The following is a 19,220-nucleotide window of genomic DNA, read 5'->3' on the forward strand; positions in this document are numbered from 1 at the left end:
ATTTTGGACCTGCATCTACGGGATAAAGGATATTAAAAAATATCATCATATGTTTATCATAAACATCGTTATCAGCCCAGAATTTCCCAATCGGTGCACTGCTGCTGAAATACAAAATAATCCTTGTGATTTGTTTCTGCACTGACGGGAGGTGAGTGTACTTGATGTGCGTGGCAGCAGCAATGTGTATTTCTTCTCCCAGATCTCCTCCATGATGACCGAGGATACAAAATGTGACTCCCTGATGGCGAAAACAGCCACAGCGAAGGCCTGTAAAGCAGCTGCAGCCAGAGGTGAAAAGCAGTAATGTTTCAATCCAGGCAGTCAGACTCAAACCCCTAACTGTGAGACCATTCTCTCTACAGATTCGGACCATTTCAATAGTTGGCTTTCTTTTCAAAAGATTAACTTTCCTAGCCTATTCTTGAGCATCTGTTAATGTAATTACTCCACATACGGAAATACCAGAATGTCAGCGATTCCCTGGATTACGGAGCGAGTCATTGTCTTATGTACATCCAAACATACACTCATCCTCTTTGGAATCTGTTGAAGTTTGCAAGTTTAAAGCACGCAGGGTTTTGTTGCCTTGGAATGATAATTGTGAATTTGTCTTTTTTTTTTTTTCTAAAGGGAGGGGAAGCTGCAGGGAATCAGCGGTTGTCAAAATCTAAGAAGTGATATTGTCATACCAGCCGGATGGCCGTCTGGTGTTTGTTTAAAAGGGGAGGGAAGAAAAAAAAAAAACAGTCCAGGCGATTGAATCATATCTTCTTGCCAATACGTCCTTGCGTTCCCACCTCCATCATTACAGCAACATGTTTTATTTTCAGCAGTGCTGTTCTCAGTGACTCACATCCCAGAGCCATGTGCTGCTCAGTTAGGCCTCAGATCCCTCAAACATGGGCCGAGCGGTCATGAGAAATACTCTTGTCATGCACCAGAGATTGCAGTCAGACTGAACTAAATGTATGTAGGATATTGATAGGATGAAAACATGTTGTCTGATAAGCTTGTGAGGTTTAACTGTTATTTTGATCAATCTGCATGTATCGGACTGAAAGTAAACCTGGGTTTTGAGTTAATTACACATCCAAATATCTCTTTAACCTAATATATTTATTTGTTTATGTGTCCTCCTGCTCATCTACAGGTAAATGGGATCTCCAGGCCTTCATCACAAGGTTTCATCTGGGAAAGCCTGTGGCCACCCTGCAGTTTCTCACCCAGAACTACAAAGACTGAAGATGCTCAGATGCCTGAAAGATATCAATACAATGATAGTAAATAAGATGTTTCCCCACTTTTCTCTGAATTAAAAAGCATCAGTTCTTCAAAGCTTGCAATAGGTCCGCCCTCTTTGCCTTTATCTTATTGTCGAGTTCGAAAGAGATTTCCTCTTTGTGTTACAACAGCTTCTGGGTTTTGATGTTGCTCTGTATATCTGTTGTGTGGTCTGCAGCGAAGGATTTGGGAGATAGATTTTGACCTCACAGGGGATTTCTTATTAGTTTCCGAACACTCTCGACAAGAGAAGGAAGACGGCCTGATATCACAACTTAGTGTGGAAAGAGTTGATTCTAATTCAGGGGCGGAAATACGTCAGGGCCAAAAAAGGAAGTAGGAGGTGAAACCGAGACCGCAACACAGCCGGATGCCACAGTGGAACTTAAACCAAAATACTCTAGAGTAACAGGGCAGGGGGGAGGGGCTGCAGGGCCTGTGGTGTATTTGGTGAAGGGAAGTTGCTGTTTGTGTAATGTTTATCATATTTCCATTGACCACTCTCACCCCGATTGGAAACATTGAGCTACTTTCAGGTTCTTGATTGATTTTTTTTTCTGAAGTGAAAGCTGCTCTAACACGTGTTGAAGTGTCCTTGAATGTAACTTTGGGATGATGAACCTGTTCTGAACTTTGGACAGTTGCATAAGAGGCCCACCTGGCAGGTCTGCAGAGGATGCTGTGGATAAACTTTTCAACCCTTTCACGAGGAGATACTTTTCAGACTTCACGGGTCTTTGTAGAGGGTGGGTCAGAGTACCCCCCATGAGGAATATTGGTTTCTAACCAGCAACTCTCCTCTGGGAGGGGGTTGTATCAATACCCCAGATGTCTGAAAAAGGCTGGATTTACATGAGGGACTTTGATGTTCTCATGATCAATCTTTAGTTGGTGGTTTCATTGACCCTAGTTTGGTGTCTCATCAGTGGGCTCGGCAGGAGTAGGTAATGGAGGTTTTTGTTCCTTTGGTGGTTAAGCCAGCCTTGGTAAACCCCAATGTGCCCTCCCGATGAACTCTGGGAGATCATTGATCAGATTGTCCTGCCTCTGCTTTGTTTGCTTCCCCGACTTAACAGTCAAAGCAGCCGTGTCCACAAACAAAGCAGCCAAAACAACGCACAGTTAGACAGACAGTCCATTGCTTTTTAACAAATGTTAAGTATCTGTCGGTTGGAATATCGCTCTTGACCTTGATTTACCCATTTTATTTGACTTATGAAATCACATTTTTAACAATTGGCAAGTGGAGCATAATTCCACACTCATTGTGAAGCATGCCAAGTGGGAGAGCATTCTTCCAAAAAACCACCTACTTGAATCCATCAGTACACCACTGAAATGCCAAGATTTGTACTTCCAAATACACTGTGCATTTTTTTTTTCTCCTTTATATCTCGGAGATATCCTGCCAAAACAGCTGGGCTTTGCCACTCAGCTTCCTTGAATGTGTTTATTTTTACTCCAAATGTCAGGAGAGTTGAAATATTGTGATTAAGAAAAACTGACAGCTGTAGTTCAACGGTGCACAGTATATTGCCTTCTCTGAGAAATGTAACGACTCACATCCCCTGATGATATGTGAAAGGCATTTAATATTTTCTTAATTTATTCAAACTTACATTAATTAAAAGGAATTTGTATAATCAATTCAATTGCCTAACCGGCACTAAGTGATCTAATATGCATATGATGACTTGAGTCTCCGTTCTCCTTTCCAATCTGCTGCTGAACAAGATTTATTTCACTGGAGAATTTCTGCAGTTTATCACTTATTGTGAGCTGTGGTGAGATGGATTTGAGTGTGTATTCAACTCATGTCAACAGTATTGTCTGCTGACCACTTTGCAGCATTTTTAGTGTGTGTTTGACCCCGACAGACTGGAATTGTTCTGCAAATCCGACCGCAGACATTCAGCACAGTTTCTGTCCACCTGGAGATTTGAATCCTGCCTCTGAAGGAAATCCACATGAATATCTTTGTTTTTAGACTCAAGTGCCGACAACCTTTTGACCTCTGAAAGGTGCAATTTTGCTAAAGTACCTGCACTGGCTTTGTGTCTAAAGTACATGTTTTATCTCTCCTCTTAATTGTAGAAATTAAACTCTGCACATATGTAGAAGATAGCAGTGACTGGGCACAAGCTTCATGAGGTTCACATGTATAAAATACTGAGCTTAATAGGAAACGATTATGTGTAACATTTACTCCGTTTATGTCATGTTAAAAGGCATTTTTGTTCACAATTATACTATTTTTTGGATCATTACTGGCAGATTGGTCAGCCTAATTAGAAAATATCCCTTAGTATACATGGTCATAATAGAAATAAGGGTTATATGTAAAATAAGGATGTGAAGTTACTGGTTGCATAATAACTGAAGATTTTTATCATTCCAGCTCTTTAATTAAGGAACAACAATTTCATTCTTCCCTATGAAGCTTGGAAAAACAAAACTAATTTGACTATATATCCACAGCCTGGTTACTTTTCCACTGTGCTTTAAAAAGAGCTTGTACTTCCATGGAATCCCCGTATGCAAAGGAGCCTGTCGACAGACACTGCAGGCCTGCCCCATGTGACCCAGTTCACAGTCGAGGAAATAAACCTGCAACAGGTAGGTGTTCCAGGTGGGCTGGCCAACTTTCCAACCACAGAGGGACACTAAAGCCTCCCCCGAGTACAATAAGTCCTCAGGCTCACCTGAGGGGATCCTCTCATCACTTTGCATCCATAAACAAAACAGTTCAGGCACCCTTTTTCCATGGATTCTCCCACTACATCGATCAACTGTGCGACTTCATACTGTAGAGTGGACATAATAATAGGAACAACAGACAACGTCAGGCATGAGGCAGTAAACCTGTAACAAATACTACCTTCTATAAGCTTATAATATTTTTATGAGGCATAGGTCATGACATTGTTTTGCATTACATTGTCAGGCTCTTGTGACTTCAAACCAAGTATATATATAATACATTCCTGGCTTTGTTTAATTATATCACGGTATACAATTAAGAGATAAATTCATATGTTAACACATTCACTCTCCAGAGATCTGTGGTATTTTGTTGTTAAAGCAACATTATGTAACTTTTTAACCTTAAAATAACAGCTTTGAAAAAATCATTTTGATGGTACAGTGTCTTGTGATAGGGTGAATAGTGTGTCTGTCACAGCCACGCCACATCAAACTCTTTAGTTTACTTTAGTTTTAGTAATTAGTTGTCTAGAACTGTTGCGTCCCATCCAATCCTGTGCTATAAATATTACCATTTCTAAGCTTATAATAGTCTTATCAGACCATAGGTCATGCCATCGTTATGCATTACATGATACTCTCAGGCTTCCCTGTTACTTCGTCCAACCAAATATATCTGATACATTCCTGGCTTTGTTTATTTGCTTATAGTTATACAACTCGGGGATAAATTTGTATATGTTGACACATCTTTCTCTCCGGAGATCTGTGGTATTTGTTGTTAAGCCAGTTCAGAGGGTATTTCACCATTTAACACTGTAATATTCATTTGTCTCTGTAGCAGGGTGGTTGATAGAAATAAAACGTTTAATAAGTTGTCCAGAACTTTTGCGTTCCATCCAAACATGCACAATAAATACCTTTTCTAAGCTCATAATAGTCTTACAAGGCCATATACTGTCAGGCTTCCTTGTTACTTGGTCCAAACCACCTATATCTCATATATTACTGGCTTTGTTTATTTATGTATAGCTATACAATTGAGGGATAAATTCACATGTTAACACATTCACTCTCCAGAGATCTGGTATTTGGGGTTAAGTCAATTCAGAAGGCATTTCAAACTTTTACAATGCTCTTCTGAGCCATTGTCCCATTCAAAGTATGTTTGTCTTTTTATGTGAATGTATGTTACAAGTAGATTCGTAACACAATGTTAAAAGCCTCTTCAACTGATTTGACGGTGACTGCATGAACAAGCTAAAACAGGGACAAAACATGTAAAAATAGATATAAACTAAACCATTTGCCTGGGCGACAACCTCCAGCTTCAAGCCTGTGGACAGCTCGAACACATGACAAATGACTGTCTGAACTTGTGATGCCTGGATCAGTGTGCAATAAGTGAAACAGAACCAGTTTACAGAGTGAGTCAGAATGATGAAGTCAACTCTTAAAATCTATCTTTGGACCGGACATGAGAGTGTTGAATTTGGAAAACAGTCAATCAGGATCACTGTTGTCTATCCTGCTGATTGAAGGTAGAAGAAGAGGAGGGAAGACACCTTGAGAGGACTCGTCTCTGCCCGCCGGTATGACTGCTCATTAAACACACACACACACATACACACGGAGGACTTGCCTGTGGTAATGAGAAACACAAGATCACTGGCTGCTCTGTTTGTGTAAGCCCCCTAAACACAGAGCATGATTCAGACTAATTCTCCCACACACTCTGTTTACACTTCTGGTTCATTGAGGTACTATTAATTTCTCAGGTCTGAATATTCAGACACTGACACTTCATTCAATATTTTCTGTGAATTTTTGAAAAGGCCTGTGTGTTTTACATGGTTACAGCAGAGAATCTGTGAAGTCCGTACCAAAACTAACTCACTAAACTGTTCACTCCGAGTACGACAGCTAATGTAATAGTGATACATGTGAACTCCGTGAAATACCTCACTGTAACTCTTAGCTTTTTTTTTTTGTAACGAGCCGAATCATGAATGTGTATTTTTACAAACATTATAAGCCAAACAGAGTGTGTATTTTTTTTTTTCTGTAGTTGGCAAACTGGTGAAAAACCGAGCCATGACGCTTTGTCCACTGACATCTCTCTGAACGTCTGTGGCTTCCGATCACTTTTCCACTACCACTTCACCCGGAACTCGCATGTCCAAATACAGACACAAAGGGGGCGGGGCCGGACACTGCCTTATTTGGAGCTTCCACTTAGAGCGGTCACTAGGGCTTCCAAGTCAAAGCAAGTCTGCGGATTGAGAGCGCATGCAATATTTACAAGCGATTAACTCCGTCAATTACTGTCTTTGTAAATGTTGCTGCATGTACACTGGTTGTGGACCACGTGTGCTGCAATACAGGACGGAACAAAGTGTTCAAAAAAAGTCCTCCCAAAGTGAGTTTTAGAATTGAGTTAAATGGGAGAAAAGTTATTTGAGAGTAAAGACAAGAAAAACATCAGGACCAGGAATCAGTCAGTGCTGGTGAATGATAATAACTGTACATGGACATAAAGCAGTCACACACACTCTCTTTCTCTCACACACAGCTGCATATAAAGACCCCAGTGTGCCTGATAGTCCACGATGGATATCATGCCTGACAATAATAGATAGAAGATAACTTGTTCTCCACACGGACATGAACAGAGGAGAACCGACGGTTCATCCCGAAGAAGGACGTGTAGATTTACTTAACTTTCTATTTATTTATCTATCTATCTATCTTTCTATCTATCTATCTGTCGGAGCCTTTTGCCTCCACTGTAGTTTCCACAGACTGACGCGCGGAGAGCCTGGCGCTGGGTGCTCTGTCCATATATGGTCATCTACGTCACGCAAATGTTCCATCCCCCTATTTAATACAGGCAAACTGGAGTCCCCTATCCAGCTCCAATAGAGCAAGTAGAGCCGCTCTTGTGCAACCAACACCACCGCCACCTCCTCCATTGATTCACAGACTTCAAATTCCCCCACAAGCAGCCCATCAGCTTCCACAGTGATCAGATTAATAACAACAATAGCCTGTGATCACACAGGAGGAGATAACCAGCGCTGCTCGTCCTCCGCGGGATACTTGGATAGCTACAGCAACAGGATCCATCCCTGCGCCTCCTGACTCCTTTTTTTTCTTCTCCACACCTGTGTTTTCCACTTCGAGAACACCCGCTGTATTTTTTGTGGATACCTGCGCGTTGTCCTTTATAAATGTCGGACTGAATATAACTGCTATGACAGGGAAACTAGCGGAGAAGCTCCCTCTTACCATGAGCAGTTTAATAAACACGATCCCTGACAGTCTCTACCCAGAAGAGGACATCCCGACGTCTATGAATATTTTCACCAATACGGAATCTATTAACCACTATTCACAGATGAACACAGGTAAGAATTTCATTTACTTTTTCTTGTTTTCATTAAAGTGGTTCAGAGTGCGATGTGCGCGGAAAGGCAACAGTTGTCTCGGGGCTTGGAGCACCTGTTTGCGCTCTGGCTGTTGCGCACAAAGGCAGATCCCCGTACTGAGTACTTTTTCGGGGTCAGGTGTAACACACTCCCCACTGTGAATATCATACACCTTTTAAAATGACTGTCTTTCAGATCCTCCATGTGCTTTTTCTTTTATTCTTTCTCTTTTCTGCCCGTCCGTAGCCGACATGTCAGGATCTGAGACGCAGCGTGATAAAGAGAGAGCTGGACTCATATCAAAACTTTTAAATAAAAAAAAAACGATCAATTAAGATATTATATTTAAGCAAATCTACCGTATTTCTGGTGTTTTTTCAATTCTCCTAAGCTGAAGCGTGTTTGAGGAAATGTGTTATGAACGGCTGTGGCACACACAAAAAAAGCTGTTTTACGCAAAGTCCACTAAAAACGCAGTCGGCTCCTCATTGAAACTGAAATCTGTGGGTTATGAGAAAATGTGTCAAATGAATGCGGTCGAACTGATTTAATAAACTAATATCCTACCGCAAACATGGGTCAACTACTTTAGACAATGACTTTCATTCACAACTCTGTTAACATGTCACATATTGGGTTTTAGTAGGCGTGTGTGGCAGCTTTTCCCCTATATGAAACACATTTAGACGCCAGGGCCCCTGAACCGTCTTATATTCAATAAATTGCGAGGCCGGAGATATGGATTGATTTACTGCTTCGTCCACATGAACGTATACTTCTGGTAAACTGCATAAAGATGTCGTGTCGGTTCGGCTCAGGCGTTAAATCAATCACTAATTGTACAAGCTCACCTTCTGAGGTGATGGGTCAATGATGCACGAAATATAGTAAATCTTCCTGAAGATCGCCCTGTGCTGCCACGATTTACATTTACCTTGTCTAACTTTGTTCAAAAATCACTTATTATCTTCGAGCCTCTTTGTTCACAAATTAAAACAAACCCTCAGTTTAAAATTTACCCTAAATATGTGCCCCTTATTTTCTGAAGAAGTGTGCGTTATTTTATTATCCCAGCGCCACGTCTTATAAATAGTGTCTTTCATTTTTAAAAATAAAGTGAATTAAATATAAGCGACCTTAAGTTCATGACATACACGTGAAATATGACATTTTTCGTAATATGTATTTTATGTGACCTTTTGATCAGGATATATTTAAAGAAAATGGAATGAAACAGGAAAAAAGGTGGTGATGCTGCAGAGGGCAGGTGTTTTAATTATGTCTCATCTTCATGAAATATACATTATAACCTCTCAGATTTATAGATGTCATTTTTGTGTGTATGCTATTTTAGGGGCAAATAACAAATATACATTTTTAAAGGTCCATGCTGTGATTTTACAGGTGGAGCAGGTGTGTGCTCTGCTCTTCTATACTGACCTATAAGAAAAGAGTGGTGACTTTATTTCATGCCCCTCAATCTGTTTAAAAAATCCCACAGCAGGTTTCTTTTCTAAATGTCATAACACCCCCCACCCCCTCCCAAAAAGCAAACCAAAAAAAAAAAAGTGTTATTGTTCCTATGTACCTCATGTGTTGAATGATACTGTGCAATATACGTAATTTTGCTCTGTTTCATTATGATTTGCCTTTAGCCAAATTCCAGCAGGCTGTAATTACTGGGAGTGAGTATATAAGCACCCCTGTGTGTCTTTTCCTGCAAATGAAAAGAGACGTCTATTTTTTCTGTTAAAGAAAGAATTCTTTTCAAACGTCTCGCGTTAAGCTTTCAGAGCACGATCAGCACGTAAATGTATCTCAATTAAGCACATGTGCATTTGATGTTTTTTGTGGCATCTTTGGAAAAAAAAAAAGTTAAATGTGTGTGTGCGAGTGTGCGTCTTCAGTGTGAAGATTCTGTACAATTAAAATATCAGGGAAATTTTGTGAAAAATGTGGCTCAGCACGCCAATGCAGATATCGGATAGGAAACACTTAAAAATTTTAACCCCATTATGTGCAGATGTTCTTTGCTGCAAATGTGTTTTGAATCCTTGAGCGTGATGGATGTGGCGTCTGCCATATAATCCTCCCTGCTGTAAAGAAATCAGATCTTGCCATTCAGTTTGGCTGTCCTCCTGAGGGACACAATGACTGGATCAAAGGGGGTGTTTAGGTCTTGATTTATGAGAGCTTGTGGGATCTGAGAGAGAGAGACACACACCACTGTCTCACATGCAGCAGTCACTCACTTAACTTACAGGTCTGACAGCGCTCACATTTCTTTATGAACTGTATTGGACTTCTTTTATTTTTGATCTCTCGTTGGCACACCGGTACAGAGACATGCAGAGAAGCTGAATTTCCGACAAACAAGGACTGTCTCATCAAGTTTATATAGCTTGACAACGTAAATTTTCTAGACTTTAATTTTTACAACTTGTGCCACATTATCACTTTTAAAACTGACTGCATTTGTTTTAAATGTTGAGCAACCGTGTGGATGATTTGTTCATGATATCCGTTCTTTATTTGCTTTCATCTAGATAATATCATGGATCTGGGCATGGGAAGCGAGAAAGCAGCCGCAGAGATTCAGTATGGATCCAGCTTCCAGTCCAACCGCAGCGGGCAGACTGTCACTTATCTGGGGAAGTTTGCCTTTGACACTCCTCCGTCAGGTGGCATTGGCAGCTCTGGCTGGTGCTCTGATAACAATATCATCAGTCTCGTCAGCGCGGGGATCCTGGGCGTTTCTCCATCACCCGGCACGGTAACAACACAGACATCATCCTCCGCAGCCAGCATGGGCGGACAGACGTCAGATATGGAGCAGGTATATGGTCCGCCGCTGCCTGCCTATTCCACCTGCAGTGACCTATACCAGGACCAGGTCTCCTTCCACCACAGCCCTGCCACCAGCACAGCTCTAGCCTACCCTGGCAATGACTATCACTCCACATCCAAAGCCTCCATGGATGGCAGCCTTTTCTCCATGATCCCTGACTACAACCTTTTCCATCATCAGGGGGAGGTTGGCGTGATGGAGCACAAGCCCTTCCAGACCATGGACCCCATCCGAGTCAACCCTCCACCCATCACACCCCTGGAGACCATCAGAGCGTTCAAAGATAAGCAGCAGATTCACCCAGGTTTCATCGGCGGGCAGCAGCACCCTCCTCAGCACCACCCACCGCCACAGACTCTCACCCTCAAACCCATCCGACCGAGGAAGTACCCCAACCGTCCCAGCAAAACCCCCGTCCACGAACGGCCGCACGCCTGTCCGGCGGAGAACTGTGACAGACGCTTCTCACGCTCAGACGAGCTCACACGTCACCTTCGCATCCACACAGGTCACAAACCCTTCCAGTGCCGAATATGCATGCGCTCCTTCAGCCGGAGTGACCACCTGACCACACACATCCGCACACACACGGGCGAGAAACCCTTCTCCTGTGAGTTCTGTGGACGCAAGTTCGCCAGAAGTGATGAGAGAAAGAGACACGCAAAGGTTCACCTGAAACAGAAGGACAAGAAGCCAGCTGACAAGAGCAGTGGGGCAGCTGGGAGCCACAGCTCGCCACCCAGCTCCTGTGGGGGGCCGACAGTGGGAACGTCATGACCGTCACTATGTGCACTTGGACTGGACCCTCACCATGCCCCATAAAGAGACTTAGGAAGAAGGGATCACGTCCACTATGAGATAAATAGGTGACTCTTTTCCTCTCTTTTACATCCCACTTCTCTTTTCAGTTCCTTCTATTTTGAGATGGATGCCTTTAGTTTAAGTGAGAGGGGAAAGTAACTCAGAGCCTCAGCTACTGTAACACAGTGCCAGCACAAAGACGGGCACCATGGCACATTCTGTCCATAAGGCCACCGTGTATCTATAGGTCTTTGGGGTGGATACACTTTTGTAAATTTTACTGAGAATTTCTAAATTGGAAGGAAGCCAGAATCTATAGGCGTCAAAACAGACAAAATTATAATGGAGCTTTGTTAAAGGGTGCGTTGTCTGGGAGGTATGCATTAATTTTATTAGGCTGTTTAAAAAGTGCAATTGGTTATATTTGTGTACTGTCATGGATACCTTATTAGTGGCACTTGACTGTCTTTTTGTTGTTTATTTTTCGTTAAGGTGTCGTGTTTTTATTTTCTATTTGAATGTTGTTTTCTCAAAAGAATGTGCCAAATGTATTGTGGTGATACAGCCAACCTTGTTCTTATTATTGTGCCTGACATTTGCCAAACATAGAAGTGATATCAGCTTAGCACACGTGATTCAAACAATGTATCTCGGATTTAGATTTATCCGCACAATTTGGTTAAATCTAGATAATGACTGAACTGGGTTACACAGAGCAAACAATGTCTTGTCCTGTAACTTATAAAACAAACATGCCTGCAGCAATCAATGCCTTTGCCAATACTTTATTTATTTGTAGTCACTGAGAGACACTGTGTATTTTTGTTGCCTTTTTATATGGTGGCTTTATGTGGTGTTGTAATTTCTGTTGCTTTTTTTAAAAAGCTCACCAATACTGTTCATTTTTTCAGTTTTCTTGAGTTCTGCAATTATATGCAATATATTCCTTCGCCACCAACCAGTAAATCAAATGAACTAAGAGCACAGTTAGACAGACTGAACTACTTAAATAAATGACACTGGGTTGCAAAAACCAGCAGTACATGAAAGCAAAGATGACTAGGGATTCACAGTGTAAAAAGACTAAGTCACCAAAAGACGAGCAGCATATGGAAAATTAAAGTGTCCAAATCCATGTTTACATCTTTTCTAATACAGCGAGACTGAGACTGAGTTGTAAACTAAGGAGTTGTTGTTTTTGTACAGTATACAAACATGTATGCAGGTAGCTACAGTAGAAGTTTCACTTTTGTACTCAAATGTCAAATGCACCATAACTCAGTATTAAATTGTGCATATATGTGCATGCCTTCATGCACACTATGTAAATACAAATGTCTGCATAAACAAGAACTTTCAATTGACTGAATGCTTGTGCGGAATGTGTCTTAAAGCTTTTTAGTAATGTAGTTATAATACAGAATATTTTGTTGTCATAGGTCATTGCAAATTTTTTTTTGGAGCACTACAATAGTGCCAAATATGGTGTATTATCTTCCATAAAAGAAAAAAAGAATAATAACATTTGCACCAACTGTACGCTTTAAAGTGGTAACTGGTTTAAGGAAGCACTAATGTGGTCTCTGAATAAACAACAAGATTTTTTTTTACATTTTGTGTATCTCCATTATAGTCGCAAGCAGTTATTTCAATTAACACATAACCCCTATTGTATAGAAAACACTGGTTGTTCTCTGAGACTAAGTGATTGGATCCTTGCTTAAACAAAATACATACCAATATTTTTCACATGTGGTTCCTTATTCATTTTTTTCCTGATTGAAAGAAATACTTCTTTTATCAGTCAGTGAAGCATTTTGTTAAGGCTAACGGCTTCTATGGGATCTTAAAAATGAATTTTAAACATACTGACAAATGTACAGCAATGACCACTATTTGATACTGATGCTGATACTACTGATGCTAGCATAGTCGCTGTTCTTAAGAAATATTTTATCTCTGTGAGGGTTGTTTTTTTTTCTCCAAGAATGCATTATGGCTCTGCGGAGCAAAATCAAAAAAGTCCTAACTGAGATACTGATATGGCATTTTCATCAATCACAATACATTTATTATACTTTTGGGAAAAAATGAGTGGAAAATAGAGAATTTTGAAAAATTAAGCGTGAATAAGTCATTGTATTTGAAATCATGAGGTACTTACTTCCATCAAGACTAGTATAAAATCCATGTGTCAAAAATATTGGTAAACCGATCATTCACAATTTTTTCCCTTTACTGTTTATGTGTTGTTTGAGGACCTTGTCGACATGCTGAGATGGAATCTGATTTTAAGTTTATTGATCAAAAAACATTTAAAAGAAACATTTATCTCATCGACTGACTGACAGTATATCTGGTTATTGGCTGTCTCAGACTATAAGGTGTGTAGGGTGTTTGCACAGCAGAGGATTTATGTAAACATTGTTATCAACTGGAAAAAAATATAATGTTGGGGTCAGTTAGAGGCAGGAATGAGACTTAAAGAGGATATTGACTGATAAATGCAAAGGCCAAAAGAAATGTTCAGAGAAGCAGTGCCACAGAGAACACAGTGCATACAGAAATGAGCTTCCAAGGCCATGCTTTCCCTTTCCTGTAACAACCAGTTTTCACTGCTGAGCTTCCTGGCAAGTGTCCATTTATTTTCCAATTAATTTGGCCTCAGAGAGTCTTTTCTCAACTCATCTACATGGTTAAATGAGCAGACCTCCTTGCACTTTTTCAGATAGTTTAAAAGTCCACACACCCCTTAACATCTCACTGTAAATCAATAGTTTTGTATCAAACGAAAATGTTATTTTATTGCATGGATGGTCATTGAAAATTTAAACTTTTTCTGAGATTATCCAAATACAATGAAAACGTACACTTTAAAATGTAACTCTTTACACATTACATTACACAGATTTCTTTATTTCTGATGCCAATAACTACGATTCAAACATTCGATTGGTATTGCAATGAGTAATGGACCCTGATGTGAACATCATGTAGCAGACAGCCTCGTGGAGTCAGCACAAAAGAATATAATTTACGTAGGACATGAGGTGATAGGAAATACAAAATGTTTATCTTTAATGTTTACCTAGAATAATTTAATGTTGAACACTGATCATTATAGACTCATTTTTGAATTTATTTGACTCAAAAAGTATGCTCTTGTGTGCTCTTGATTTAACACTTTGCCGAGTCAGAATGGATGTTTTCAATTATGATATATAGGATGTGGCTTCCTCTAAGAGAAAACTGTGTTTATGTTGCTTCGTGTTGACGAATGATGCAGAGTGAGGCGGAGACTACACCAAACTATTTCCACATCTAAATGAAGCCATGTAATTACAACTTTGCAAACTCAATATTTCATCAGAGTTATCATCTCACTGTGTTTGTCACTTTTGTTTTGTGACACTTTTGTAATGGACAGATAGATTTTGTAAAATTTATATGATCCCCTCCATCCTACTCCCGCAATATAGTTTGGTGGTTGAACAACAATACAGGCTGAACAATAATCCTTGTGTGTAATGTGTGAATGTTATAGATATATGTCAACTCAGAATCAACCCCCTTTTAATAGTGCTTCTCCAAGAATAATTTATTTTATGTATTTTTATGTTCTGGTGTCCAAAAGTGGGCGGCTGACCGCTCTGAAATTGGAATTTGCCTCATCCTTGTTCTCTGCTCCATGTTGGCTCTGAGCCAACATCAGCAGCCATCTTTGTGCCAAACTGGGTTGCAGGGTTGGCTGATCAAAAACAATATGTGATGAGAACTCCACAGGAGCAACAAATCATAAATGTGACCTCAGTCCGCTTGCGGTTGAAGGCAGACTTGTGCTAATGTTTGTGTTTAACTGTTAGTCTCCGTGAGGTTGGACTCGGGCAGGGCAACAGGCTTGGGCTCACTCATGACAATTAATAATTACAGGATTTCTTAAAAAAAAAAAAAAACTCATGTCTGAAGAGATTTCAATAATGTGTAGATATTATAGGCTACTCATGTCATCTTATGGACTACAGGGTGGCTTCAGGGATTTTGTGGTCTTCAACAGTGACACTATGGTGTTCAGATGGAGTCGATACTCACTGTTTTCTGTTGTGTTGTGTTTCCTTTTCATTACAGTATATCCTCATGTTTGCATGTGCACGGAAATGTTCCAAAGTGCCGCCTGCAGTCAGATGCTGTGGGTGGTGCTCATTTCTTTATTATGCATGAAAATAAAAGTCACATTGGGTGAAATGGGATAAACCCCAACAACAATTCAAGACAGACAATTGAAAAACACACACTGGGATAACTGTTCTGTTGGCTTTTGTTTCTTTTTTTAAAGAAAACAAGGGGTCTTGTTTAAAAATGTTGTGGATGTCTTTAGCCTATTTCATGTTTTTATTACCTTATAATAAGGTCCTTTTATGATGAGCTGAATATTGAAATGAATTTTACTATATCCTTGTGATGGGGAGATGTGCTCCCCTGTTTACTTGGCACTTCAGTTTGTTGTAATGCAATTGTTTTGTTATTTCTATGTAAGTACTTGAATAAAGAAAAATATCACTTGCCTTCAGTTTGCTGGGGTGTCTACGAGCACGCGCACACGACGGGAGCATAACACACACGTTCACGCGCAGGACATTTAAGTCAGTGAATAAGCCTGCATTACATACAACCATTTTATGAAACACATTTAAGCATTCGCCGTGGTGTATTATTATAACAACACGGTTCTGTTTTTAGTTGGGGTTTTTTTTCGCTTTGCTCGTTTCTGTCAAAAAACTTCCTTAGAGGAAGCACGAGCAGCTTAGCCCCGCACTTCCTGTTTCATGCTCGGCTGTTGACTGGTAGAAAAGGGATGAGGTCCACGGAAGATAATAAAACTACCCAATGAAAACGGAATAAAAGTTCACTCAAAATGAGCTGGTATGTATGTCGGCTACATTAATGCTTTAGCGTATTAGATTAAAACTATAACCTGGAAAGGATACGTTAGTAGTGAACTAGGACGGACAGATGGCTGCTCGACCGGGCTCCGGCTATTTCCTGGTAGCGCTATACAAACAGTGGAACAGGAGTTAGCGCTAGCTTGTTAAACTCCCGGTTAACAAATTAAACCTTCGCTAGAGACTTTTCTAACAGTAAATATTCAGATATAAGTATCTTCTCTGGTAAACAGTGTCCAACAAAGCGATAGTTGTGAGCGGTTAGCTCAGACCGAAGGGTGTTTGATAAAGTCGAGTGTTTAGCTAACTTGTTCAGTTCACGCTAGTTTAGTCGTTTAAACAGATTTAGCTAGCTAACGTTCAAAAACACAATCAAACGCTGCTCTCTAAAGTCACAGCTGCTTCTTGATACTGGTTAAATGGACGTACGCCGTGCCCTTAGAACAACATTGAAACTCAATGTAGCTAATTGGTGGGTCAACTGGGTCAACACTGAGCCATTTAAAGGGATTTGATCATCTGGTCACAGCAGGCTACTCTTACTAGCTAATGTTAGCATTATGACTACTTCTTTGTACTGCTGTGTAGATAAGTAATATGATGATGCTGTGTAGTTAACCATCTGTGTATGCTGCTTAGAGTATTTCCTAGAAAGTAGGTGGGTAGGTCAGTGTGTTGATACCCCTAACATGTTTACTGCTACTAACAAAGCTGCGGATTTCATGAGGTGTAGGAAACCCATATGTTCAAATGTTGTTTCAGCAGTGTAAGGCAAGTTTGATAGTTGTTGTTAAGGGAAGCATTTGCTCAAAGTTTGGGCTACTGATCCACAAATCTGTAGTTACCTACTGGAAACAAGAGAAGCTTCTGAAAGCTCAGTAAGGTTTAATATCAGGTTTAAGTGCCAGGGATGACACAGTTGTGTCTCTTTGCTGGGTGTTTAACTGGAGCATCTGTTCATTTGTCAGTATATTCATCTGATATGTACAACTAAAGAAATGGCAAATGAACTCGATTAAATGTATTTATTTTATCGTCTCCAAGTGCTTCACAACACTAGTCAGCATTCACCCATTCACACACATTCATACACTGGTGGCAGACGCTACCATGCAAGGGGCCACCTGCTCATCAGGAGCGATAACCATTCATACGCACTCACACATCCATGGAAGAGCCACCGGGAGCGAAATGGGGTTCAGTTTCTTGCCCGAGGACACTTCAACACGTAGACTGCAGGGGCTGGGAATTAAACCACCAAACCTCCAATTGGTGGACAGCCGATCTCCTGAGCCACTGCCCTCACTTTAACAAGTAGTAACAATAGTGAATAAGTCCTTTAGTTGGCTGACCAAACAATTGTGAGAATCTGTTGTAGAGATCTGGTATGTTTTGACGATATGGCTACTGATTATTAGTAATTCAAGAGACCGATAACTGATATATCGAACAGATATTCATTTGCAGTTAAAATGCAACAATTTATGTCAAATTTTAGAATAACCAGTGATGGAAAGTAACTAAGTGCAATTTACTCAAGTACTGTACTTAAGTACAATTTAGAGGTACTTTACTTATTTAATAACTAAAGTTAGTAGTTACTTTGCAGACTCAAATTATTCAGTGTTGATAGGCTGTTGCTTGTTACGTGTACCCAATCAGATATTGTTGTGGGCAGGACATTGAGTGGTGACAGAGAAAGGATACTGTATCACAGCCAAAGAAGCACATTGTTAAATTAACTGTAACAGTAAAACACAGATAGATACCACAGATAGGTGCCCTTGTAATGTGCCAGACCGATAATTGTACCTTCCCTAATCTGCAAAGTAGTAAGCAATATGAATATCTTTGGGTTTGGGACTGTTTGTTGGCGAAAGCTATCAATTTCAAGACGTCACCTTATTGTGATGGGCACTGTTTTCCACAAAGATCAATTGAGTCAAATAATTTTGTTTCAACCCTAATAAGCAAGGGATGTGATAACGATTACCATGTTATTGATGCTATATGTAATACATGAATATATACTTTTAAACCAAAGTGAGTCAGTTTTGAAGATTTTGAAGTTCGTGGTCTTTGTAGTTCTTTGTAGTTTTCTACAGATTGACATATAATGGAATCAAGTTCAATGAATGAAGAGCGGTGATGTGAGCAGTTGGATTCATGACATAGACTGCATGGATGATCTGCACAGATACTAGCTGAATCTGCAAGCCTTGTAATCAGAGAGCCTCCATCCAGCTGGTGATCTCCCTGAGAAAGTAAACAACAGCAAACAAGGCTGTGCTATCAATTTCAGCCAAATAGCAACAAGAAAAAAGTATTTGTCCGCAACAAAATATGTTTTGCGCATTTCTGAATCTTGACTCTTCTCCCAGACAAGTTGATATATATAGTGTCCATAGTAGATCTACATTATTTATCGATATATAATGGAAATGGCAATATGGCAGCACATAAGTGTAATATCCAAATGACAGAAGCTGCATTTTTGGGAGGATTATGTGTTGTCTTGATTTCTTTCTTTATTTAATTTTTTTTTGCAACAGTTTGTTTCATGTTTCTTAGCCAAGATTTGTTTTCTGTTCTTGAAAAATGGCTGCCATAAGGTTCAGCAATACACACAATCTGTTGTAAAGAGTGCGTCCATCACTTTGTGCATCTTATGTTTCACATAGGGGATGGCATGGTTCATTATTTTTATTAGTATACTGTTTGTGGTACCACTGGTTTGCTTAGGTATTGAGGCATCTTAAAATTATCTTAATGTTTGTAGAAGTGGCAGTTAAGACAGTATTAGCCCGATCCTCACATTTTTGGCTTTTGGGCTATGTAGGCAGTGAAGGCTGGATTCATTCTCCACTAAATTTTCTAGGAAGTTTGCAATCTATTAACATCCATAATGGTTGAATTCTGACAACGTGTCATTTGACAACTCCGGTATTACTATAATTGATATTTACAAATATGTTAAGGTGTGCCATACCAGTCCTCATTTGTAGTCTGCCATTTAAAAAGAATACATTCAGTGCTTATTTCTCTCAGTCCGTGAATGCATTTCAAGAGGAAATGGGGAGAAACTAACACACATTGTAACAAACTCTTTCTGGTCATATGTGACGTGTGCGGACATGAACTCACTTTCGAATACATTACACATTCTAAGTGTCGTTTTCAGAGAAGACCGTAATCAAGTAAGCACGACGGCGTCAC

The 19,220-nt window shown here is 40.1% G+C and overlaps 3 protein-coding genes across 4 annotated transcripts in view; all 3 read left to right on the forward strand.

Annotated features, from left to right (window-relative positions):
• Positions 1-1,348, forward strand: part of pebp4 (phosphatidylethanolamine binding protein 4) — a 63,526-nt gene extending 62,178 nt beyond the window's left edge. Inside the window, exons 7-8 of one of the 2 annotated variants that reach the window (XR_014623201.1) lie at positions 203-293; positions 1,154-1,348. Coding sequence is in view for 1 of the 2 variants with exons in the window: in XM_084361107.1 (XP_084217233.1) it covers positions 1,154-1,245 (92 nt within the window). In the remaining variant the exon portion in view is untranslated. The remainder of the gene's footprint in view (positions 1-202; positions 294-1,153) is intronic. The other variant, XM_084361107.1, reaches the window with a different exon arrangement.
• A 5,544-nt stretch (positions 1,349-6,892) lies between these two features.
• egr3 (early growth response 3) lies at positions 6,893-15,625 on the forward strand. Its single transcript, XM_084359668.1, is given in 3 exon segments — positions 6,893-7,394; positions 9,962-11,020; positions 11,023-15,625. Coding segments are annotated over 3 exon segments (1,311 nt in total). The 5' UTR covers positions 6,893-7,240; the 3' UTR covers positions 11,121-15,625.
• Positions 15,626-15,866: 241 nt separating this feature from the next.
• bin3 (bridging integrator 3) overlaps positions 15,867-19,220 on the forward strand; it is a 33,367-nt gene continuing 30,013 nt past the window's right edge. The window contains exon 1 of the mRNA XM_084360527.1: positions 15,867-15,984. Coding sequence (XP_084216653.1) covers positions 15,977-15,984 — 8 coding nt within the window. The 5' untranslated portion in view covers positions 15,867-15,976. The remainder of the gene's footprint in view (positions 15,985-19,220) is intronic.

Source organism: Pagrus pagrus (genome assembly GCF_965226575.1).
Source record: "Pagrus pagrus genome assembly, chromosome: 8".
Classification (NCBI taxonomy): domain Eukaryota; kingdom Metazoa; phylum Chordata; class Actinopteri; order Spariformes; family Sparidae; genus Pagrus; species Pagrus pagrus.